The 25,870-nt window shown below is 41.4% G+C and overlaps 2 protein-coding genes across 5 annotated transcripts; both read left to right on the top strand.

Annotated features, from left to right (window-relative positions):
* Window positions 1-77: 77 nt before the first annotated feature.
* cabp1a (calcium binding protein 1a) lies at window positions 78-11,134 on the top strand. Of its 3 annotated transcripts, none has more exons than XM_082554486.1 (8): window positions 78-1,313; window positions 4,416-4,601; window positions 7,771-7,801; window positions 9,173-9,316; window positions 9,416-9,525; window positions 9,604-9,678; window positions 9,780-9,852; window positions 9,948-11,134. In XM_082554486.1, exons 1-8 carry the CDS (start codon window positions 576-578, stop codon window positions 9,971-9,973), a joined length of 1,383 nt encoding a protein of 460 aa, XP_082410612.1. In that variant the 5' UTR covers window positions 78-575; the 3' UTR covers window positions 9,974-11,134. The 3 variants fall into 3 exon arrangements, with proteins under 3 accessions (XP_082410612.1, XP_082410613.1, XP_082410614.1); XM_082554488.1 differs by lacking the exon at window positions 78-1,313 and adding an exon at window positions 3,137-3,519; XM_082554487.1 differs by lacking the exon at window positions 4,416-4,601.
* Window positions 11,135-12,787: 1,653 nt separating this feature from the next.
* Window positions 12,788-23,875, top strand: mlec (malectin). 2 transcript variants are annotated; one of them, XM_082555455.1, is made up of 6 exons: window positions 12,788-13,097; window positions 14,266-14,486; window positions 14,974-15,152; window positions 15,462-15,638; window positions 18,356-18,413; window positions 18,533-23,875. In XM_082555455.1, the coding sequence occupies exons 2-6, from the start codon at window positions 14,285-14,287 to the stop codon at window positions 18,775-18,777; spliced, it is 861 nt and encodes a 286-aa protein (XP_082411581.1). In that variant the 5' UTR covers window positions 12,788-13,097; window positions 14,266-14,284; the 3' UTR covers window positions 18,778-23,875. The 2 variants fall into 2 exon arrangements, with proteins under 2 accessions (XP_082411581.1, XP_082411580.1); XM_082555454.1 differs by lacking the exon at window positions 12,788-13,097 and adding an exon at window positions 13,574-13,879.
* The last annotated feature ends 1,995 nt before the right edge of the window (window positions 23,876-25,870 follow it).

Genomic DNA, 25,870 nt, shown 5'->3' on the forward strand with positions numbered 1-25,870 from the left:
TAGGACGAGGTGGATCCAGATCCCGACACCCCCTCCCACCACCTTGACCATTACATAATTTTCGAGGATGCTGGCCAAAAACAAATTTGAACCACACCCGCTCTAGCCACGCCCCTGATGGTGCAGAATAGCCACTTTCTCAGTTTTAGGTAAATATTATCCAAATGCGTAGTTCTGTCATTAATTAAAGCTCCTGTGATATTTATTCTCCACCTGTTTCAGTTCACGTTATTATTTTTAGAGTCTTTGAATTCAAATTTAAGGAGCAGATTAGTATCTGTTATTTTCTCACTGAAAACTAGAGCACCGTGTTGTCTTGGGATACTACCATCCTCACCTACATCACAGCCGATGTCACACAAACAGACATTCACATCAATGAGAAGGTGACGCGCTCTGCAGCCTCTATTCCACTGTCTGTGCGCGCTCCGGCACCGCTGCCGCACAGCAATCAGGTGGTAGCTCAACTTGAAGCGAGCGGGCTCTGCGGGAGAATATGTGTCGACAATGGAGAGAAAACGGCAAATGGTGTCGATGAGCAGCCCGCACACAGAGACCGGACCAGATTCGCCGCGATGAGCACCCCCTTTCCAAAATCTGATTCCACGACCTCCTTACTGAAATCGTCTTCGGCCGCGAGGAGACCGACACACTTCCCAGAGCACACGGCAGAAAGCCAGAGAAGTCAGCACCACCATCAGCACCACCATCAGCATCACAACCAGCGTCCCGCCGCGCTTCTGAGCAGCAGCAGCAAAGCCGAGGAATCCTTCTGGTCGGCCGAGTGCGACGTCAGTGCCCGGAGACCCCTGTGCCATCCCTCCCTCGTCGGCAGCCAGGACAGTAGTAATAATGCAGCCACTCGGGGCAAGTGCAAGTCACATGCTCCTCACAGCCAAGTTTCCGCTCCGCCGGAGCCGAACGGAGATGCAGGCCGAAGTGTGAGGGAGCGCTCCAGGACATCAAAACACCGTCACCACCACCGCAGGAAGCACAACCGAGACGAGCGTCCGGCAGCAGCGGGACCGGACGAACCGGAGCATCCCCGTCGCTGTCACACGCACTCCCGCGCGGTCCCCAGGGTGCCCTCTCTGTCGGACAGCAATGACGACAGGGTTCCCCTCTGCGAGCCGAGGGACCGCAACGGGGCCAGTGCGGCCAACAGCGGCGGTCAGGTCAGCAGTCCATCCCCGTCCTCTTACTCCCTGGTCCCGCTGTCCAGCAGGTCTTCTCGTCGCTCTCGGAGGTCCAGCGCTGCTTCTTCTGCATCAGATATTAATTTACGCACCATCCTCAATTCACTCTTTGGGCAGGTAAGGCCCTGAAATATACGGGAGAATTAAAGCAGTAGTGTGGTCTCAGTTAGAACACAACAGCTGGGTAAATGTCATTTTACACGCTGTGACAGTGACACCCCATTTCCATAACCTGTATGAAAATGATTATTCTTTTTTTTAACCCTACTAGAAACCTTTTTTTAAAAAAAGACTATATCTGCATTGATTTCTGAGGCTTCTCTGCTGAAGGCCGCCTTGTTGTTAGTATATTTTTATGCATGAGGTGCACACAGATATGAAGCAGTGAAGTGTACATGTGGCTTCCCTTGAGTCCTGTGTGTGTCCTGTGATGCTGTCAGCAAACACTGACACTGCTGGACGTACAAGAAAAAGCTTCATCTAAACATCTCATTTCTTATATAATTTTACAGTTCTTCCTCCTACAGGTTTGCTCAGTCCTGTATGGTCCAACATCAGAGAGGTGAAAATCTCACATGTGTTAATGTGTATTTGTTCAAAGGAAAAAATAGGGGGGAGGGAGCTCATTCATGTTCCAGCATCAGTCTGTCAGGCACACTGCTGCGTTTTCTGTTTTGTGACTGAAGGAAATAAAATTGATGTTCCTGCTGATGATGAGGGGGCTTCTATTTTGGGCGACAAATCTATTTATACAGAAGAAAGGAGTTCAGCCTAATGTGCTTGGATTTTTATCAGTGCTCATTTTGGTGTGTGTGTGTGTGTGTGTGTGTGTGTGTGTGTGTGTGTGTTGGGGGGGGGGGGGGGGGGGGTATGTATAAAAGCAGCCAGGTTTCATTTTACACTGAAAAATCCGAACTAAGCTCCAGCTTGCTGCTTAAACTGCTGGTAATGATGTTTACTGAGGACATTTTCCTCTTCTTTCTCTTCCACAAAGGCCAAGAGTTTATTTGCTGCTTTTATAGTGTTTGGGTTTTAGTCAGATTATGAATCAGGGAGTGATTTACATACGTTGCCAAAATAGGCCGATCTCAGTCGTAAAATAAGCTCAGCACCGGAACATGGAGATCAACCTTTGTGGCTTCCAGAGAAACATTTTCTATTGCTTTGTAGTACAAAAGCCATTTCTACAAATAACCCGTGAGTCAGTCTGTGAGCAGTTCTATGAAAACATTAGCATGACCTGAAAGGGGGCTTTGATGAAACAGCTACAGAAGCAACGATGCTGTAACGCATGGTTTGAGCAATACCAACGCATGGTGCCTCTGGTAGTACATACAAAGTAAGCAGGATTTACATTGCACTGATTGCAGCACAGAAGAGAAACACACATGAAAATGAGCACTTACACATGTAGATATACATTTAACTGCAATGGCTGGACTACATGTTGACAGTATTCCTGCCACTCACAGTCTTTCTATATGTGTCTCTTCCATGTGGCTGCTGTAGGTCAGCATGACCTTCCTCTAGCCTGCAGAGGGCAAAGGATGATGTGTGGGTGTGTGTGTGGGTGGGTGAGTGGGTGGAAGGCAGAGAAAGAAAAAAAAAATCAAAATTCATAAAATATAAAAAGGCCATAAATGAATTCAAATGTAATCTGAAGGCTGGACATTGACAAACTGTTCTGGAGTGAGAGTTCATCCAAGGAGGAAAACAAAGCTGTAAATAGGTCATCACAGAATGTTCCTCCAAACTTGCCTGCTACAGATTTTCCAAAACCCTCCCAGAGTGCATGCAACCCATGACGTAAAGGTTTACTTTACATTTGTTAATGCTTTGTTGTGTTTTGCTGTAGGAAAGTTTACGCCATTTCTCTCATTTATTCTCGTGTTTGGAGGTCTGTTAATCTGTTTGGAGCTGTCCATGCTGTTTATAGTAGTCTGGTTAGTGTGACAGTCAGGTGAAATATTGCTCACATGTCTTCTTTTCCTTGCATAATTCTGTTTCCTTCTTTGGTCCATCCACTTCCCGCCCTCGTTTATGTTCTACCCCTACCCCCACAACTCTCTCTCACTCTTTCCATATCATTGCTGGTCTTGCTTTTGCTACACTCCACAGTCCAGAACAGCATCCTTCACAGTTTCTCATTCGGCTGTAGGAACAGGTTAGAAGCCCAGGCTTCATGGGTCTTGTTGAAACCAGAGTTTACACTCCTCTCAGAACCCAGAGTGCAAGCTTAACGGAGAGAAGGCCCACATGGTCCTTTTCGGTGCCTCTTCTTTCCTTTGGTATGGGAAACTGCTTAGACTGGCCTCTGAGAACGGTAAGCCCGTGCTGCTGCACTCTGCCTTTCTCAGCTTCCTTCATAGCTCTTGTACTAGCTACAGTAGCACTTGCAACTTGGAAGCAGACTGTACTGCTGCATAGGTGGTGCATAGTTTTCTGCAGTTGTTTCTGTTTATTTTATTGCAAATGCTCATGGTAATGCAAGAAGCATGCACCTAATTATTAATTAGATGAATACTCATTTTTAGCCCCCCTCCTCCACACACACACACACACACACACACAGAAAAAACAAAAGAAAGAAAAAAGAACAGAGTTTGATGTTTAATTCTGCAGATGTGCGTGCACTGCACTGCTTTGTAACCTTGCTCTGGAGTATAGTTTGTTAAACTCAAGTCAGGTTGATGGTTTCAGAAACTTGCAGATCTTTGTTACCATCCAGAACTGCTTTCCTGTAGAAGACATGATGTTGTGATGTCTGTCTGTGATCAGTATATGTGTAACCTCTTCCCCGGTGCTTTCACTTGCCTTTTCTCTGCTTCTGTGTGTGTGTTTACTGTTCCAGTGACACTGTATAGGTGTGAGGTGCCAGTCCGTAAAATGTGGCGAGTAAACTGTTATGAACGATGAGTGGAAAGTTGGCAGCATGCTGGTTTATTGATGTATTTACCTTTCAGTCGTGTCTTCATATTTTCCACATTGTTTCTATTGTATACACACTTGCACCCCACCACCACCACCACACACACACACACACACACAGGCACTGATATATAATTCTTAGATAGTATTATTCTACTCTGCAAAGCTCAGCTGTGTCATCCCTCAAAGTATACAGGAGGTCTATAGTGACTTTCTCATAAGAGCTCACGATTCCCCTCTCAACTTGTATCTTTGTTCCATTCTGCTGTGTCTCTGCACCCCTCTGGAAAGATGCTCCAGGATGCTGAGCGGAGAGTCAGAGTGGTGCTGTCCTGTGAGGAGATGGGCCAGTCTGGGTATCTTGGGTCTTATCAGGACTCCATTGTTTCGGTGACACAAAACTGCGTTCTCGTGAGCAACATACTGGGACAATCCTGTGTCTTCCTGAGTAAAGGCATGGCAAAGTGCAGGCAGGCTGTACGTAAGTCTGGACAAAAATTCTCTTTAATGACTCCTTCCTGTCAGAGAAGCTGTCATTTCTGCAATTATTAAAGAAGCTGCAACTTAATTGTACATCATTTTCAGCTATAAGCTTGGAATTCACTGGTGAAGAAGAAGGTCAGAAAGATTAAATGCAATGCATGTAACCCAACAACAGTCCAAACATGTGTCACACGTGGACAACCAGCTGTAGCAATGCAGACACACCTTTTCTCTGTCTCTCTTGTTCTCGCTTTAACATCAAAAATCTGCATGTTTGTGCAGTGAGTGCACAAAATATTACAGCAGCATTCTGACATACTGCTCCGCTTGTCAGGTTAATGTGTAGCTGGAGCTGGATTAGTTAGCTTAGTGCCAAGATTTAAAAAGAAGGGCAAACATCAAGCCTGTTCCTGTCCAAAGATAACAGCATACGCCTCCCAGCACTGCTTAAGCTTCCATTAATTAACGTGCTGCAGCTTGTTTACTCGATCCATATAAAAAAGTATTAAAAGGGGGGCATGTTGTGGTTTTAAGGGGGGCCTATTATGCTTTTCCATTTTTGCAGTATAGTGTATAGAGGTGGCATGGTGGCTGGCGCTGTTACCTCATAAAAAGAGGGTTGTGGGTTTGAATCCAGCTTGGGGTCTTTCTGTGTGGAGTTTGTATGTTTTCTCTAGGTACTCTAGCTTTCTCCCACAGTCCAAAAGCATGAATGAGGTTCAGTTAATTGTTGATTCTAAAGTGACTGTAGATGTAATTGGTTGTTTATCTCTATGTGTTATTCTTGCAGCAGTCTGCCAATCCGTCCAGGGTTAGGGTGTATCCTGCCTCTTGCCCTGTGACAGCTGGGATGAGCCTCAGCCCCTACAACTCTGAATTTGATGAGCAGAAGAAAATAGATGGATAATGTGTATATGTAGTGTAGACATTGCTAGTTCAAGTTGGACTCACTTTTGAGTCAGAACTGATTTAATTCTTTATGGCACAGATTCATCAAGGTGTGGGGAAGTCAGAGATTTTGATCCATATTAAGATGAGAACATCACACAGTTGCTGAAGATTTGTCAGTCGCACATCCGTGATGAGAGTCTCCTGTTTCTCCACATCCTAATAGTGCTCTTATGGATTGCTATCTGGTGTCTGAGGAGGCTATCTGACTACAGTAAACTCATGTTCATGTTCAATAAACCAGTTTGACATGATTTGAGCTTTTTGGTATGGTGTGTTACCTGCTGGAAGCAGCCATCAGAAAATGGGCACAATGTGCAATACTCAGGTAGGCTGTGGTGATTATATGCTCATTTGGTCCCAAAGGACCCAAAAGTGAGCCAAGAAAATACATTAATATATTCAAATTCCTTCCACCATTACACCACCAGCCTGAACCTTTAATACAACATAGGATGGATCCATGCTTTCATCCATGTTGTTTAGGCCAAATTCTGATCTTACTATCTAAATTTCACAGCAGAAATCATGGCCCGTCATGTCAGGCACGGTTTTTCCAGTCTTCTGTTGCACAATTTTGGTGAGTCTGTGTAAACTGTACCCTCAGTTTCCTGTTCTAAGCTGACCTGAGTGGCCCCCAGTGTGGTCTTCTACATGTGCATTCAGAGATGCTCTTCTGCATAGCTTGGTTATAACAAGTTTTTATTTGAGTTTTTGTCGCCTTCCTATCAGCTTGAAGCAGTCTGGGGATTCTCCTCTGGCCTGTGTAATCAATAAGGTGTTTTCATCCAGAGAACTACGGCTTACTGCATATTTTCTCTTTTTCAGACCAGTATCTATAAAGCGAACCACATAAAACACAGTTGTGTGGGGAAAATCCCAGCAGATCAGCTGTTTCTAAAATACCCAGATCAACCTCTGGTACAAACAACCTTGTGGTTGGCTGATTAGATGTCTGTGTTAACAAGGTGTTGAACGGTGTGTGTAGAAGTAATCCTTGTGGCTAAAACCTCAGGCTTCAGACTGCTGTAAAAACTCTTTTTCTGAGATAAACAAGGTTTTTTTTTTAACTGAATTATTCACAACCACTCCAGCTGAGTCCAACAAACATATAGAGCTGGAATAAACATAATAGGTCCCCTTTTAGAGAGGTTATTTGCTATACTATTGCTAGAGCAGCAAGTGCACTTCAACACACTGTAAAGAAAAGGGTGTGATATGTTAGTTTGTGAGTTTTAGAGGGTGATAGGTGGATTTTGCTACTTTCAGACAGATTGAGGCTAGCTGTTTCCCCCCTGAGTCAACATATTTATCACACAGACATGAGAATGATGTCATTGTAATTTATCTCTTGGCAAGAAAGGCAAAAAGTTTTTATTGCCTTAAATGTCAACCTATTCCTGTAAGAACACACAAAATCCACAGCTCATGTATTTTCCTGTCTGCACTGTGGTGACTGATCGCGATGGTGATTTGCATAAAACAAACAAGCGTCTTTGAAACGTTTTGCTCTGATGTGTTGCGCTGCAAAGACGTTCAGCTTTTTCTGTAGCATAAGTATATTGGATAACCGATAATGGTTGATGTATTAGCAGTGACTGATTGACACAGGCTTTGCTCGTGGACTGCACGTGCATTCATGTTGGGTTGGCTGGTCCTCTGGGCTCATATTTCTTCTTTGTTTTCTATGTCAGTTTTTTCCCATCTGAGAGCTCTTCGGGCCCAATGTCAGCCCTCAGTGTTGTGTTTAGACTTCACACGACTCCTGCTGTTAACCCCTGAGGACTCTGGGACATGTCTGCCTCTTTCTCTGTCCTTTAAAGGTTGCACTTATTGTAAGCCATTGTAAGCCATTGTAAGCAAGCAGGAAAAAAATAGAAACAGTCACATTCTTCTATGATCTCCAGAGTCTTTATTCCCAGCTATGCTTTATAGGAATTGGCCTATTTATGCCAGAAGTTTGGTCATCACGACATGAGATCGTTTCCAATCTGCTCTTACATCTTTACTTTAGCTGAAGTTTACTTGGCGTCTGCGGACTGTTATGGAAAATACTGCTGATTTAGAGTCAGGCGTCACTCAAGTCACAGCATTGTCATCAGTATGTCTACATAGAGCACATATGCAGAAGAATATTTGATATGATGATGATGATGATGATGAATGTTTTCTTCGCGGATTGTAATTTTGATTTTGTGCTGTTTTTTCTCAACAGGACAGAGAGCTGAGGCCAGAAGAGATGGATGGTAAGTTTCCCTTTGCTTAATGCTGTCACTTTCTTTCTTTGCTGAGGCCATTAAGATAAACAAAACAGAGAGTGAAAAGATGAAACAAATTATTCAAATCCTTCATAACATAAGTCTAAAATTACCAGGATTTGTAAATGGAAACAACGTGCAAATGAAAGGGCTAGAGTACAGATCAATGCACAGACGCTACAACCCCAGTCCGCTGTGCAAAAATGTAAATAAAAACAAAATGCACATCTAATAAACAAATATTATATTCACAACAGAACATGGAAAACATGTCAAATGTTTAAACTGAGGAAATGGATAATTTTAAGAAAAAATATGAACTCATTTTAAATTTAATAGCAGCAACACATCTCAAAAAAGTTGGGACAATGCCATGTTTACCACTATGTCGCATCCCCTCTACTTTTAACAACACTGTAAATGTCTGCGAAGTGAGGAGACCAGCTGCTGGACCTTTGGGAAAGGAATGTTGTCCCATTCTTGTCTGATATGTGATTCTAGCTGCTAAACAGTCCTGGCTCTTCTTCGTCATATTTTCCCTTTTGCAATGTTTCCAATATTTTTTAAATATGTGAGGTCATCCCATTCAGACGATGCCTGGACCATTTGCTGATCTAAAACTCATATATACCTTTCAGCATTGACAGTGCGCTTCCAGGTGTGCAAGTTGCAAATTCTATAGGCTCCTGCATACCGTCAGAGATGCAGGCTTTTAAACTGGGTGCTGATAACAAGCTGGATGGTCCCCGACTTCTTCAGTCCAGAGGATGCAGCATCCATGTTTTCCAAAAAGGATTATAAATTTTGATTTGTCTCATACTTTGCCTCAGTCAGTGAAAATGAGTTGTAGCTAAAAGTAGAGAGACGTGTTCTGGATCATGTTCGCTTCTTCTTCGTTTTGGCAGAACTTTAACCTGATTCTGAGGATGGCAGGGGGAACTGTATTCATGCTCTGAGTTCAATATTTTGACTATTATTATTATTTGCTTTTTTGAACCATATGTGAGGAGCGACTGGTGTTTTTGAGCAAAAACAAGAACACGCCACATCGTACTTTGATTTATTAGCTATTATCTAATTTCTAATGAGACAACAATTTACTAAATGAACATCCTGGTGTAATAAATGAGACCCAAAACTAGGATTTTTGAAAAAAGGAACATGTTTACTGGGGTCATAAATCAAGTGCAATCAAATTAGTCACCCCGTTCTGGTCATTTGTAAGAATGGATAATTAAGGCAATTTTGCCCTTCCACTTGCTCTATACTTGTACATTTACAGCCATCTTTTATATATACCATCTAGGGATCAATATAATTCAATTACTAATACGATTTCTGTTACTATTTTTATAACAGAGCTCCGAGATGCTTTCAAAGAGTTTGACAAAGACAAGGACGGTTTCATCAGCTGCAAAGATCTCGGAAACTGCATGAGGACCATGGGATACATGCCAACTGAAATGGAGCTGATAGAACTAAGCCAACAGATCAACATGAACTGTAAGGACAAGCAGTCATCTATACACATCACACATATAACTATATCCTCTGTGTCTTTTGAGGTTTGAAATTTGTACTAAATCCTCTCTTTTTTTTAAGTGGGAGGTCATGTTGATTTTGAGGATTTCGTAGAGCTGATGGGCCCAAAACTCCTCGCCGAAACTGCGGACATGATTGGAATAAAGGAGCTAAAAGACGCATTTAGGGAGGTGAGACTGTCTGGATTCAAGTGGTTTTATTAGCTACTTTTCTGTTTTCAATACTGAACCTCGGCTTGTTGTTTTCAGTTCGACACTAATGGAGATGGTGCCATAAGCACGTCGGAGCTCAGAGACGCAATGAGAAAACTGTTGGGACAACAAGTAAGGTTCAGCTCAGAGCGAGAGAGTTATCGTTAATGAAATAGACGTTTTTTGTTGTGCTTTACTCACTGCTACCATCCTGTTTGGTTTTGGTTTTTCAGGTTGGTCTGAAGGAAGTAGAAGACATCCTAAGGGATGTGGACTTGAATGGGGACGGACTTGTCGACTTTGAAGGTAAAACGTCCTTTTCAGACAACCTGTTTAAGGTGTAGCGTAGAGTGTGGCTGAGCTGCAGTTGCAGTTTCGTGCTCTTTCTTCTCTCCTTTCAGAGTTTGTACGGATGATGTCTCGCTGAGATCATTAAAATGATCGGTCCTGAATGTGAAGCTACGTCCTTCTCTACACTAGACTAACTACAACAAGACGACATACTGAGAACTTCTGAGCCATCCAACTCTGAATGACACTGGAAAACAAAACTACTTTGAATGTTACAGAGTGAAGGCGTCACCTCACGCTTTCAGTCAATAAGTGTTCTTCCTGAAAAGTCTCCAGTTCAACTGAGGCAGAATTCGCTGTAGCCTAGCTGATGATTACCTAATTTATGTTTGGGTTGTTTTTTTTTTGCACTTTAATTAACACTAATAACTTCCTCTGTGGATAAATCGCTGGTGTCTTAGTCTTTACGTGGTCTAATTACGCGTCTCACAAAATGTCACCTTTGATGTACAACGGCGTCAGAATGAGAGGCCGAATGTTTGTAGAAAAGATGTTAAAGGTCACTGTACTGTTGAAAATTCCACTATATATTCACCCAGTATGTGTTATATTAGAAACTGTAACCAGAACGACCTTTGTGTGACATTGGTGCTCCACCGAGGAAACCATGTGGTGGCAATGTCCTAACTGTGTATCCTAACTGTGTGACCATCTGTGGTTTTTCACTGTGCCAGTTAAAGTCTGATAAAATGCACCACTGTGTGACATGCAGTTCAGTAGACTGATGATAATGAGCTGCTGAATATAAATACTTTTCATGTATGTTATTCACTTGTCTGGGATGAAGGGCAGATGAAATATTTATAGAAGAACAAGATGCACAGCTTTTAAATCCGTGGAGCCAAACTGACACTATCCTGCCAATGTCAAGATTGTTTTTCTCTTTTAAGAAACACCTTGCCCTGTCTGGGATTACACAGTAGAAATAACGTATATGAAGCGTATTTACAGTGGATGTGATAACGTTGTAAATGTACTGTCTGTCGGTGTCTCAATGATTGTATTTGTGGTAATGCTCCACATGTCAGTGCTGTCAAAAGAAAATTCTATGCATGCCAAAGACATTTATTACATTCAGTATGCACATTTGCATTCCTGTCTAACAAAGTAAACAAAATAGCCGCCAAGTTAACTGTAGAAGAATAAAAGGTGTTTACATTTGAGCCCCTTTTATTGTGGTGATGTTGCCAAGGAAAATGTGTTGCTGTCTTTAGTTTGATATTTCGATCAAAATGAAAACATGACAACAGATTATTTCAGTGTGGACCTTTTGTTTGTTTTTCTATAATGCATTCATTTTAAGAATGATTGTGAGACTGCTGTTACTGCATGTCCTGAGGACAAATCTCCGCCCTCCTTATAATATTTGTCATTCATATAGCAGTATTCAAAAATCACAAGCCAACCCTGATTTCTTTATATTTTGCTAGGAACGCGGCAAACAGATGCAGCGGTTTATTTAAATATGTGCAAACATGCGTGGGAATGCAGTCGGTATAAAAGACAAAAACAGAGCTTGTGCAGTTCTGAAGAGCTTGAAAGTCAACATTTGATGAGACCAAATGTTGTTCTTTAACACAGCCTGAACTCCCTCTGCCAAGTTTTCTTGTAATTTCTTAAAGTTGTCTTCAGGAATAGTTCTCCAAGCTTTTTGGAGGACATTCAATGCTCTTCTTTGGATGTTTCTGCCTTTTGTTCCATTCAAGATGTTTCTGTAACGTTGAGGTCCAGGCTCTGGGGAGGCCTAATCCATGACTGATAATGTAACATTGTGTGTTTTTCTATCTAGACATGCTTTTAGTGCATTGACAGTGTTTTGGGGATCATTTTCATGCTAAAAACGGAAGGTGTTTCCAATAAGGCTTGCTTAAAACCAAAGAGGTAGCTCAAGACTGTTATACTGTACTGGGCATGTCTGTGAGTCTGCTAGCTGGGTATGTTTTGATATTATTGTACAATCATCAAATGTCATCTACGGTTCTAGAAAAAGCATATGACAGGGTACTAAGAGAGGAACTGTGGTACTGCATGAGGAAGTGAGGAGTAGCAGAGTGAGGCAATGGTGAGGTGTGCGGTAGGTGTGACAGAAAGGTTCAAGAAGGGGGTGGGATTACATCAGGGATCAATCAGGGAGCCCCTTCTTGTTTGCAGTGGTGATGGACAGGCTGATAGATGAGGTCAGGCAGCAGTCTTTATGACTATGATGTTTGCAGACGACATTGTGATCTGTAGTGAGAGGAGGGGACAGGTGCAACAGAGCCTGGAGAACTGGAGGTATGCTCTGGTGTAACAGTGAGGATGCAAGGAGTGGTGGGTGAAGGTGGGTGAGGTTAACTGTGCCTTCTTCCTGTGTGAACTTTTATCAGTTTCGTTATTGAGAATATGTTTGACAATTACATGCAAATTAATAATTTTCCATAAAACAAACATACATACATTTGTTTTTATAATCTCTTTATTAAAATTCACAGGTAAGACTATTCAGAAACTGACCATATTCAGAGTACTCTGATATGTGCAGCAACCAACAAAGTTAAAGAACACGTCTGTTTTAATGCTTTGCCTACATTTTCAGTGCAAGATGAAGTTTTCATGCACAAACAACCAAACAGTGAGGCGGGCACTGCAACACCCACGACATAGCTGCACTATCACGTGCTGCCTCTGGGTTATTTGTCTTCTGGAGAAAAAGATGTAGCCGAGCCCTAAATGTCTGTAAAGCAGCAACAAGCCAATGTGCTTCGTGGAAACACTAGGTCTCTGTAGGCGTGTGCCACCGTAACACTACGGTCAGTACTGGTTCAAACAGAGAAACAGCTGCACTAAACTATTTCTTTTTATTAGGCTTTATTTTAAGAAGAAAGGATATTTAGCAAGTTAAAAAGGGAAAAGGGCAGTCGTAAAACACCTGTCATCCGTGGCGGTTGGCCGTTGCCATAGCAACTATCTTCATTCATCTCTTTCTGGTCAAATCTCAGGTGCCCCGTGTTCGCGCAGAGGGCTCTCCTGGATGCGCGTTGCGTTGGACTTTCCCAATTGGCCGAGACCCTACCATACCGGAAAAACAGGGGGCGGTACTTCTTCTTAAAGAACACGTGCTGCATGCTGTATGACTAGATAGTTCAGTTCATTGTATTTAAAAGAAAAAACAAAATACTGGAAGTACAGCGTTGAATATTTTTCCCCTTTGTTTTTACAGAGTGAGTAGAGCTGTCAGATTTCTTAACAGCCTTCCCTCGAGCGGCTTTTTTGAAGGGACTGATGGTTAAACCGACGGGCAAAAAAAAGCTTTAATCCTAAGCAAGTATTGAAAAATACAGCACTTCACACGCTGTGAAGTCCACAATGATAGTTTCATTAGAGTTTAGAAGTTTTAAAATATTTTTATGCCTCATAGTCACTTCCTAAAACTCTTCTAAAGACTCTTCTGCGCTATGTTGCCTTTAAGGCTAAACTCGGGGCTTTCAAGCTGAAATCCCTCACTTGACGTGGAAAAAAGACGCACGACAAGTCTTGCCTGTTTCTATTAAGTGTGCATAATTGTTCCAGCCCTCAAAAAGTAATTTTCTGTCATATTCTTCTAAAAGTGAATTAATAGCTGTGTTTTTTGTGTTTAAACAAAGAATTGTGTGATTGGTTTGTGTTATACAAAATGTGTTTGACGGTCCGGGAAACCTTTAAGCGGCGGAGTAAAGTGATTGGACGAAGTACTTGTCAGTCATTTGAAGTGTAGTTAGGTAGCGTTGCTCCGCCCCCTGCAAACTGCCAGCAGCTGCAGCTAGCAGCAGAGCAAATGTTCATTTGGATGCACACATTGAATGAAAGTCAGTGTAGGAGGCTGTAGTCAGCAGCAACTAACAATATCTGCACTAGGTGAAGTTATCGCACAGTGTAGATTGTAGGCACTCAGCTTCACAGGGCAAGCAGAGACACGCCTATACTTTGGAAAAATCCAGGTTGGAGATATTTGTGGCAGGGGAAGGTAAGATTTGCCGGGCTCTCATTCACCAAGAATTTCTGGTTAGACAGGTAGGTTAGCTAGCAAGCTAGCCTAGCTAAATAACCAACGTTATTCACTGCTAATTTCTCGTCGTCTTTTATTCTTTGGCCAATGAATACAGAGGTGATATGTCGTGACTTTGTCACCGTGAAATTACAATAATTGTTTAATAATTGACTGACATTTTCCGTGTGTATGTGCAAAATGCCACTGCCGGTACTGTTAGCATACTGGCTAACTTAAAGATATCATGTTTCATGTCATCAAGACGAGCTTGCTAGCTCCTGACACTGGCTAATGTGGTACAGTTAATGTTACATGCCGCATGCGGGGAAATACCGACGCTGAATATCTGTCTGTGTGTCCAGGAGCAGGCGGTGTGAGGTAATGCAGCGGGTCACGGCGCAGCTCGTCGCCGGGCTGGTCGCAGCGGTGCTGTCGCTGCTGTCCGAGCAGTCCTGGGCAGATGGTGGGGGGCCCAGCCTCTCTGAACGGGTTATCTGGGCTGTAAATGCCGGGGGCGACGCGCATGTAGATGTGCACGGTATTCACTACAAAAAGGACCCACTGGAAGGGAAACTTGGTAAAGGTGAGTGAACGTGATTAACTGTTAAGATGCGTGCGTGTCTTCGCTAGGCTTCACCTCTGATGTTCTAGTGAGAGTGACATTGTGAAGGTAGGTGCTCCACGGAGGTAAAATTGGCATTTCCTGCAGAAACCCCTGCGTGTTCTGGCTTCCGCAAGTAGCTCCAAACTTATGAGGAGTCAGCATAGAGGGCTACAGCCCCGCCCCACTCAATATGTAGAGGAAGCAGGTAGTGATGTGATCAGCGTGACTGGAGAACAGTTTTTGGTTCCATTTTTGAGGCAAACTTATTGAACCTTGGTGAAAACGCAGCATGGTTGGTTACTTTTTTGACGCACGGTGCTGTTATGTCATCAAATGTAGAGAAGGTCTGTGGGGTTTTGCAATATGCTGCAAGTCAACTAAAGCAGCACATTTCTAGTACTCTTGCTGTTAGGCAGATCTTGTCTTCTGATTGCATACCGAGCCTGATGATGTTGTCCGTTTGTAGCCTCTAATTATGGGATGCGTCTGCCAATACTACGGTCCAATCAGGAGGACCAGATTTTGTACCAGACAGAGCGCTACAATGAAGACAGCTTTGGATATGACGTCCCCATTCGTGAAGAAGGAGAGTATATACTGGTTATGAAGTATGCAGAAGTTTACTTTGCTCAGTCACAGCAAAAGGTAAGGCAGTTTTAAAAGGCTGTTCATGGTATGATTTGCTAATTAATAAGAAGTTAATTTAGTGAGAATAATGAATAAAGGGACAGGAAGCATTTTTATATAAAAACATTTTTTGTTGCATTTAAATTGGTTATGGCCCAGTATATTTCCCATCTCATGACCACTGTGTAAAAGGAACATCATAACCTCACCTTTAATCCACATTTTCTTGTACTTTATGAGTTGTTAATGTTCCCTGTTAAACGTGTCTGTGAGTGACAGTACAAGAATGAGGTGTTAATCATTACTGATTCAGGAATGTTTTTCCAGGTGTTTGATGTTCGTCTAAATGGCCACGTGGTGGTGAAGGACCTGGATATATTTGATCGAGTAGGACACAGTACTGCTCATGATGAGATCGTGCCCTTCTCTATTAGACGGGGCAAGCTGAGCGTGCAGGGAGAGGTGTCCACTTTCAATGGCAAGCTCACTGTGGAGTTTGTAAAGGTGAGTTCTAATTTGTTGAATTATCTGAGCTTGGCTATTTTTACACACAGTTTACATACTGTGTGGGATGGGGCTGTAGCTCAGATGGCAGAGCAGGTCAGCCACTAATCAGAAGGTCAGTGGTTCGATCCCAGGCTGCCTCCTGGCTGCATGCTAAATATCCTTGGGCAACCCCATGTCTGCCAACTGGTGGTGGTCAAAGGGCCCCCCTGGCAGCTGTGGCTACAATGTAGCTTGCCATCACCAGTGCATGAATGTGTAATGCAGGCCATTTACATAAGAGTGCTGTATTTGGAAGTATTTGTCAATTGTTGAGCTTAAAACACTTTTCTTTATTTTTCTTTTTTTAAACCCAACATGTCCAAAAACAGCAATGAACTAAGTGTTTAATTCTTATTTTCTATATCTTTAATAGTGTTTTAGCATTGTAAGATGGCAACAAGCAGCTATGTGTAATAGTCAGAGGTTGGGAGAAAAGGTAGTACTCACTTTATGTTAATATAACTCAAATGCAGTTTGATCTAGATATGAGCATAACTACTTGTGTGTCATGGGTGCCATTACCCCTGACACACATAAAGCTTTGCATAATGAACTCCCTTTGTGAAAGTGTCTCTTGATAGCCAGTTGGTGTGTGGGCTGTGAAACTGACTGATAACCATCCAGTATCTTATTGGCTCTTAGGGGAGAGTGAACTTGATGTGGCTTTTTTTTTTTTTTTTTTTCCTGTTCCTACTATTATTGTCAAGGAACTGAAGAAAATAACTGGCACAGCAGATGCTGTTTATGGGTGGAGTCACAGAACCTGTTAAACTCAAAAGCCCCTGAAGAAAAAAGCCTAAAGCCCAGACCCTACCATGCTTCTTAAAAAAAACAAATAAATAAATTAAATGATGTTTTGTTTTTTTCCTCCCTGATATCACTACAACTACCTGTTAGATTATGAATTGTTATAAATAAGCTAAAAATTAAACCTAGGTGTACATCACTTGCTTTGATGCTTGCAGGTGGTGAATTCAAATTAGTAGCGGAGGAAGGACAGGATTACTAAGAGTGTGGCACATCTGTGGTTTTCATTCTTTCTGAACAGTCTGTTTTCATGTCACAGATGTAGCGTGCTGTTTCACATTCGTTTCAGTGATTTTGCGTTTATTCATTTCTGGATCATCTTGACACACGAGCTTTGGTAAATATCAGGAGAATCACATCAAGATATTATCTGAAGCTGTCCTTTCCAACATTCAGCGCAAAACAGGACTCTCACTGCTAGAAGTGGTTTATTTAGTTCAGGCCAGGGTGTTGTCTGAGTAGAGGACAACCGCGCTGCCTGTGAATTTATTGGATGTTTACTTGCATCTATTTTCATATCGACACAGGTGGTCAGAGTTTTGTGGGTAATGTCTGCGAAAGTTGGGGGTGTCAAAATGGTTGGATTGGTTAACATTGTAACATCTTATTTTCCTTTAAACAATGTAATGCTAATGTAATGATTAAAAATAATAATAATTTCATCAGTGCTTGAACCCTGTGTTTTGAGGCATGCCCTTGTCTCAGCTGACTCACAAACCTTGTTGCCTTCCTTGGTATCATTTATCCCCCATAGTGTCTTGAAGCTTTTCAACCTAATTGTCTTTAGAATAGTTTAGATCGTGCATCTTGTACCATATTTTTATATCTTGAATCTCTTTCATGCTCCTGTTAATAGTGGAGTCGATGTTATCAGTGAGGTTCCCAATAAGTGCCTTTGAAAATGGGGTGTGTGTGTGTGTGTGTGTGTGTGTGTCTGTCTACTTAATTAGGTCAAGTAAGTTTTTATTGTTGTTGGTTTTTTCTTTTTGAGATTTATTTTAATTCATTGGTGTGACCTGCTATTTATTTCCTTATCAGAAGTTAATAATTCTTATTTTGTTAAGTATCTCCAGTGTGAGTGTAGCAGCAGTATTGTGTTTCCCATTCACATAATCCATCATGTTCGACTTTAGACTTTTGAGATATAAGAGCATGAATGAATTAAAATCAAATTTACTTGACCTAATTAAGTAGGACTACTTACACACACACATATAAAAATACATAAATCAATAAAATAATAAAATGCGCACATGCGTGTGACTTCTTATTGACTGCTATTTGCGGTTTTGGAGTGACGTGGCAACATGACCAAAATTAAGTCATGGGTTCTGTTACTGTACAAATATTCTATGTAGTGTTCTCATTTCAAATGTGTTTAACTAGTTTCACTGAATGACTCCAAATTGAAATTGTCTAGTCACCATTTATTTTCGCACACATGCATCATAATTATTACACTTTTCAGTTTATACTAATAAATGTTGATCAATGAGCTGCAGCCATAGGGGAAAAAAATACAGCTTTATGATTCCTTTTAAAGCTCTGAATGACAGCAGGTAGCCTGTTTGTAGGGCATGCAACTGTATGCTAAATGTATAAAGTGGCATACTTGGGAAAGTTTCTGCAGTGACCTCTTTCTTCCATTTTTTTTTTTGTGGACCACTGGCATTCTTTGCATTTTTCCTGTCTAAAAAGATTTCCTTCCCTGAATCAGTTGAACTCCATTTGGACACAAAATGGGATTAAATGTACACCACAAACTGAATGGGAAGTCGAGAAACAAATATGGAAACTCAAACAACTAAATGGGAGCTTTGAAAGTATGTGGATACACGTTTTGCTTACATTTGAATCTGCTGTTTCAGGGTTATTATGACAACCCCAAGATCTGCGCTCTCTACGTGATGAAGGGGACATTAGAAGGTGAGTCCTGAGATTGTTAAACACTTGTTCAGCACTTTACAGTGAAGTGTGTTGACTAAAGCATTTTGACTTTCTGGGACCAGCGAGTTCTCCCTGACTTTTGTTCTACATCTTTTAAGATGTACCAAAGCTTCAACCTCACCCTGGCTTAGAGAAGCCTGAGGACGATGACGACGACGATGATGAGGGTGAAGTAGGCGAGGAAGGTGGGAAGAAAAAGCCCCCAAAAGGTACCCATCACAGGGTCCAGTCAGGCCCCCGAACACCAAACCCATACGCAGCTGACAACAGCAGCCTAATGTTTCCCATCCTCGTTGCGTTTGGGGTGTTCATCCCAACACTGTTCTGCCTCTGCCGGCTGTGAGCTAAAACTATCTACTAACGAGACGGACACGGGACTGTGAAGGAAGGGAGGAGGAGAATGAGGGGGGGAGGGATGGTAACAGCAGCACAGGTAAAACATACACACAGGAGAGGGCTGGACAAGGAAGTACACAAAGAAGACTAACTTTTGGAAGACCCACTGCAAGACGACGCAGATGCTGTAAGAATTGGGGGGGGGGGGATGCAGGAAGTGTATGCTGTGCGCTTCTCTGTGAATTTGTTTGCATCCACCTCTGCTGACCCTTTTGAACAGTGTTAGCCATTTCCACACCAGTCCTTCAAAGGCTGGGGAGAAAAAAAAAAAAACATTTCGGCATTAAAAGGATGCTCAAGAGTGTTTGGTCCGGGACGGTTTTTGTAAACTAAAAAGCATTGCTTTGTACGGGGCGTAGAAAGAATGCACTCCTGCTCAGCATCTGGCCAGACATGTTACTTTCAAATTGGAAATGGTACTGCTGAGAATTTGATTAAATAGAACTAACTAGAAATCAAACACAGTCACGGTTAATGGAAATGCAGTTGTCATCTGAGAGACAAGTGCAGAGATGGAATATTCGTATCTTTCTGTTCTAGTTGGTCCTTTTTTGTTGACGTGCCATCTTCTACCTGCCATGTTGAAATATCAGAAAGTCCTTTGCAAACCGGTGGGCTCACTTGCTGTCTAATTCGCCTTGCCTTTACGTAAATGTAGGTCGGGTTTCAGAAATGCGTCTGTGTGCAGTGATGAACATCTTTGGTATTGTTCCACCAAATACTAAATCAGGGGCATCAAAAAATGTGCTCATCTGTGATAACAAATTACAAGACCCTATTGGAGTTTGTTTGGTCGGTTTTTTTGTTTGTCTGTTTGTTTGTTTGTTTTTTGGGGGGGGGGGGTCATCCCGAGGATGGATTTATTTTATAAGTCGCACATCTAATCTTTAAAAAAAAAAAAAAAGCAGTTTCCTTCAGTAAAAGACGCCATATTCATATTTGGTGAGAGGCAAAGTTCATGCTGTGAAAAGCTTCATTGAGTCAGTTACATCGCTGTATTTTCTGTGACATCTGCCTTTTTTTTTCTGTTCATTCACTAGTGCGTGTCTTTTGTTTCACCAAAGAATGTCATTTTTGTTATTTTATCAGAAAACTTCAAACATGGTGGCCTGTTGTTGTTTTTTTTTGTTTTGTTTTTTAAATTTGAATTTTATATCTCTGTCCAAAATGTGTTTTTAAAACAAATGTGAGTAGTTGACTCTGAAGTGTTAAACTATCACAACAGGTCAGGACTTCTTGATATTAGGATTCTAAATGATTACAAATCACCCCCCCTCGATACACTTGCCATGTATTCTCCAAGTCACTCTTTGTATATCGGATGTTTGTCCTCTGAGAGGTGAGAAAGCACAACAATAATATAAGTTTAAAAAAAAATAATAATAATCAACTGTGTACCGGATGTTATGTGTGAACCTTTATTCAATTCTTCTCTTAGCTTTTTCCATTCTGTTGTCGTCAAACGTTTCAGTGTTGCCTGTACATTTTTGAGTAGTTACATTGTGAATTTCCCGTGGGGTCATATTTCGGTCTTTTGAGTTGATCAAATTGGGACAAAATGAAATCTATGAGCCCCCCCCCCCCCCCCCCTCACATATCTATGTTGTCGGCGTCCGCTTTGATCTTTTGGACAAAAATGTTCTTGTTGGCTTTCCACGCAGACTGAAAAGAAGCTTTGTTTCTTGGTTTTGGTGGCGTTGTTGTGAAGTCTCCTGTTAATGTATCTAGTTACTTACCTTAAGTGCTTAGCTCTACTCTGAGGATGATTTTGTAACTTTGCCTGTTTCACTAATGCGTCTTAAGTACTCACCACCCATCCACCCAATCCTCCTCTCCCTTCTCTGACTAGTATTGCTGTTGCCATACGCAGTACTTGAAAAGTGATTAATAATTCAGGCGTCGTGGATGCTTCCTTACTCCTCAGTCCTCCTCATTGTGATTGATGGTGGTTTAAAAATTTGGTGCCAGAAAATATTTAGCCAGTTTATGGTAGTGTTGTGTGTGTTTTTTTTTTTTGTTTTTTTTTGTTTTTTTTTTTTCTTTTGAATGTTGTAATATCTTACTCTTATTTCATACAGACTGGTGAGAAATGAAAGAACAAACCAACAGTGTTTCAGTGTGCCTTGGCACTGATTCCAGAAGTTTCCATATAAGTGTGTCACGAAGGAAACTGACTGGTGTCTTATGCGGGAGCTTTAGCATGTTTGGGTTGTTTTAGTGTGAAGTTTACTCATATTTTCACTTTATTTTTGGTTGGGTTAAGGCAGCCAAACCTGGTGGGGTTTCCTAAGTGGTTAATTGTTAGTATCTTCAGAATTTTGCTGGTGATGCCAAAATGCCTTGACTGAGTCTCAGCATGTTTATTTTTTATTTTTTTAATTGGAAGTGAGACTAGACTTGGACCCTCCTTCAAGTCACTCCCATCGGGTTTGAAGGTTTGTTTGTTTGTTTTTTGTTTGTTTCTTCTTGTAGGACAAAGATGACCATTTGATTGCGTTGACCTTTGCCTTTATGGTGGCACTTAGGCTCGCTTGATGACACGGATATCGAGAATGTGTAGTCCTTCCATCTGTCTGCATTTTCTGCCACTTATCCAGGTCCCAGGACAGCTCCTTAAGCAGAGATCTCTCTCTCCCCAGCCACCTCCTTTACCTTCAAGTGTTCCTAGGACAGAGAGACACAATCTCTCCAGCGTGTCCGGGGTCTACTCCAGCCTAGTCCCAGTTGGACGTAACCGAAACACCTCATCCAGGAGCGCAGATCAGGTCCAAGTCAGATGCCTGATTGAGCTGAACTGGCTCATTTTTTTGCAGAGATCCAGCAGCTCTGCTGACCTAAATAGCCATCCAGTCTTTAAGGCAGAACCTAGACACCATTCAGAGGAAGCTCATTTCCACCGCTTGTATTTGCTCAGTCTTTCTTTTGGTTGCTATTTAGAGTTCATGGCCATAAGTGATCCACAGGTAAATCGACAGCTTCGCTTTCAAGTTCAGCGCTCTCCTCACCATGACAGAGCACTGGAGCATACACCTGCTCCTTCCTTCTGTCTCACATACAAGACCTGGAGATACTCAACCACCTCCACTTGGGGCAACAACTTGCTCCCAGCTTGGTGTGGACTCTCCACCCTTGTCATGTGCAAGCTTGCGTCCATCGCTCAAAGAAGCCATCAAGAAATTTTTATAGTTCTTTATTATAAATAGTGTACTATTTATAATATAGTGTACAATTTGCATGGTTTAAAAAAAAAAAGGGGGGGGGGGGGGGGCACACAATGTCCTCTTGGAGCCTTGTTCTCACCCCTTGCAGGGAAAATATAACACCAGCTTCAGGGGGCCAAGTGGACCCAAGCCATCCCATCAAAATGCCTCATAGCACAGCAGAAAATAAGGTCTCCTCGCTGCAGTCGTCAAGTGTGTGACTGATTTTTGTTTTGGGGTTTGTTTTTTCTTTATTTCATTTGTCACCAATCTGTGTAAGCGCCTTTCTTTCCTCTGAAAAGATGCAAGACGTTCATTTAATCCAGCGCCAAAGTCACCATATTCTGCTCCTCTGCAAGTCTACACAGTCGCGTTTGTATATAAGGTACAAGATCACACTTTTTATCGTGTGACGACAATGTTTTTGGTTTTAATTTGGGGTTTTAAGTGAGGGTTTTTTTGATCTTGTTTTGTTTCTTATGAAGATGACTTTGTGGCCTTTTCTTCTGGGGAGAAATGGTTATTGGTACAGAGTATAAAAATTCTAACAGGCAGCCAGATGAGCTGTCTGTTAAACAAATGAGATTATCTCTGAATATATGGGATCTTCCATTGCGTTAGGTGTAATTTAAATCGGAGCGGGGCTGACCTGGAGATATTTTATAATACGCTTGGATTTGTTTGAATTTTTTTTTTTCCTCAGGATTTGTTTTAGTTTGACTTTTTAAAACGTGATATATTATTGGTGTGACATTTTGCACTGCCTCGTGTATTTTAAAATGTCGTGTGTGTGTGTGTGCGTGTGCGTGTGCATGCGTCTTTGTTGCCTTGAATTGTTAAATACAAATGCGCTTTACCATCATTCGCCTTGAGGTGGCTCTTTTGTTGGCTTATGTCAAAACAGCCTTTTATTTTATTTTTTTTCTTCCTTCTCTGTACAAAAAACTTTTCAGGGCTAGATTTTCATTCCACAGGAAGGACTCTTTTTAGGAGAACAGGACACATGTTAGAAGAATTAAAATGTATATCAAGTCTGTTCTTAACCTCAACTAAAAAAACACAAAAGTTTTGCAGGAAAAGTGTAATAAACATATACCCACAACTTATTTCAAGCAGTGTCCTCACATCCTTCTTTCCAGACCTTTTGTTGTTGGTCTCGTAGTTAACTACCGCAGTGGAATGAAGATCTGCTCTGCTTTTTTTCTTTTCCCACAAGAGAACCAAAGAATTTCAGTCATTCCATCCAAATTGTTCATCAGAGTCCTAACATGGTACAAAATAATTACCTCTCATCCTTTCTTTCACCTGGGAAACGTGCTAAATCAAGCTAACACGTCATTTCATGTCTTGTCATCGCGTTTATTGAGGCCATGTCAGAATACTCAATCTTGTTTTTGTTTTGTTTTTTGTTTTTTAAAAATCATTGTAAAAGAGTCGTTTGAATTGCTCTGTAATTATTGTAAACTTGTTTTTGTTTTGGCATGTTTTCTTAACTTTTTTTTTTTTTTTTTTTTTTTTTTTATAAAACTAAACGTGAGATCAACTTAAACGGAAACAAATTTGAACAGCAGAAATCAGCCAACTTGCCCATTGCCCAGGCAGCAGCCCATTCAATTTGAACAGCCGGGTCTGCTGCCGTGAATGTGTATGCGTGAGACATGGAGTGTGCAAGTTGTACCTTATACGCACGTGTTTGGTAAATAATTGCTCTTCTGAGGGATGTAAGCAGCAGCAGGTGGACTGAGAAACTGTATACGAGACCCCTGATCTTCTGCCTCAGATATGGCATATATGGGAGCTGCTGATAAATGCTGTCTTTTTAATAAATGTGCTATTTTATCAGAATGTGTTGCTGCTGTTCTTCCACCTCCACCACCCAGGAGTTACCACCTACAATTATTCCAGGTCAGTTAATATTTGAACATAGTGCTCTGGTTAATTGAATTTCTTTTAGGCCGAGTACTTTGGAATTAAAGTGTGTAGTATGCTGGACTTGGTGTAGCGTACAAAAGTCTTGAGCCACCCCTCATTTCTCTTTCTTTTGTTCCGAGGAGCCAGAGTTGTATTTAAGTAGTGTTATCTGCTCATTTTCCCTGCAGTCCTTGTTCCTCCCCCACTTTCAGAGGAACTTATTCTGTTACGTTACCAATCACTTGAGCATAAAAGACTCGTAAGGGATAAACCAGTAATATCTACACATAATAGAGAACTTGGCAAAACAAAAAGTAGTATTTAATCATTTTACTGCTTGTAGCCTGTTGCAGGAACACATCTGTTCCTATTTCTTTAGCTATATTTATGAAAAATTGTAAAGATAACAGTTTGACACACAAACTAGTGTTTTTACTCCAACAAGGAGACTCCCACAGAGCTGTTAGTTGAAAACTTGGTATTTCTCTGCATGGCAAAAGCCTAAACAAATATATCTTCACCAGATGAACAGTTTGCAAAAGTAATTTATGGAATCTAATGAGGTCTTTACTGAAAAATCCATAAAAGATCTGATACTGAGAGATGCATCTGGACAGAAGTGGTCTAAGTGGAAAGAAGTCGTGCTTAATGAAGAGAAACGAGGAGAAAACACTGATCTATGCTAAATGACACGAGCTGGACTGAACAGCAACAGATCTTATGGAGTGATTAATCCAGTATGTACAGAGGTACAACAGTGAGTGTAGACAGCCATCTTTGAGACACAGCGTTGGCGATCTTTCCAAAATTGGTGAAATTATGAACACAAAGTTCAAAAAAGATTTAGATCCAAGTTTGACTGCATGGTTCAGTCATCCACAGCACCTATTTCCCATTTTCTTAACAACATATAAAGAAATGAGGGACCACTGTACCTTTTGTTGATGCATGAATAGCTTCCAACATATTGGCTTGGCTTGGTAATTATTATTGATCTATCACACATTTGTCTGTATCAGGGTATATGTCGTCTGATATGTGCAAATATATTTTTAAGAATTTGTTTTTTAACTGAACTGCAGTAAAGATCAGGTCATCAGATAATTCTTGTTATTACTTTAAAACCAGTACATCATTTGATACCGCCTAAATATCAGCGTTAGCTAAAAATCCAGGACAAGCAAGGCTCTACCTTAAACCTCTTAACCTTAAAAGTGCCCGTGTCATGTGACGCCTTGCATAAATAACACAATAACATACATTATTCATTTTTTTTTTTTTTTAATTACTTCACAAATGGATAATTGTCTCTCAGATGATGGTGGCTACTCACTGCCTGAACCCTTTGGCCAGATTATTGTTATTCAGATTAAGGGTAGCAGCTCTCAAATAGCTTTGAGTGCCTCACCCCCCACTGGCAAACTGAGTCAGAGGGTGAGATATTGTGTGTGTGTGTGTGTGTGTGTGTGTAATAATAGAAATACTCAAATAGTCTAAAAAGGCTAAAAACTGAACAAGCCTGAAACTGAATACCTCCACAGAGGCTGAAAACACACATGCCACACCACATCAGGAACATCTGGATCTCATTTTGTGTCATATTCCTTCAGTTTGGTATATATTTGGCGATAAGATGCAAAATTGTATCTCACAATGGTAAAGAATCGTTCCAGAAAATAACAATTTTGAATCCAGAAACAAAAAAGAATCTCTTCCAAGTCAGGCAAAGCACCACCTCAGGACCGCCTGGGGTTTTTTTTGGGGTGTTTTTAGCTGGGACTCTCATCTCTTATTTTCTGTTTGTCCTTCATAAGTATATATTTTTATTTTGAAATCCTTATTGAATGGCAGCAGCGTCGTGCCATCTTATGCCTTGTGTTCCTCGGTGCCATAAATTTAGGGACAGCAACACAGATAAATAAAGTCAAC

This window comes from Aulonocara stuartgranti (assembly GCF_965226115.1).
Source record: "Aulonocara stuartgranti genome assembly, chromosome: 12".
NCBI classification, from domain to species: Eukaryota; Metazoa; Chordata; class Actinopteri; order Cichliformes; family Cichlidae; genus Aulonocara; species Aulonocara stuartgranti.

Coding starts and splice junctions, on each gene's coding strand:
- mlec (XM_082555455.1), top strand. CDS start 14,285: ATGCAGCGGGTCACGGCGCAGCTCGTCGCCGGGCTGGTCGCAGCGGTG. Junction 14,487..14,973: donor GGAAGGGAAACTTGGTAAAG/GTGAGTGAACGT, acceptor GTCCGTTTGTAG/CCTCTAATTATGGGATGCGT. Junction 15,639..18,355: donor TCACTGTGGAGTTTGTAAAG/GTGAGTTCTAAT, acceptor CTGCTGTTTCAG/GGTTATTATGACAACCCCAA.
- cabp1a (XM_082554486.1), top strand. CDS start 576: ATGAGCACCCCCTTTCCAAAATCTGATTCCACGACCTCCTTACTGAAA. Junction 9,317..9,415: donor CCAACAGATCAACATGAACT/GTAAGGACAAGC, acceptor CTTTTTTTTAAG/TGGGAGGTCATGTTGATTTT. Junction 9,853..9,947: donor CGGACTTGTCGACTTTGAAG/GTAAAACGTCCT, acceptor CTCTCCTTTCAG/AGTTTGTACGGATGATGTCT.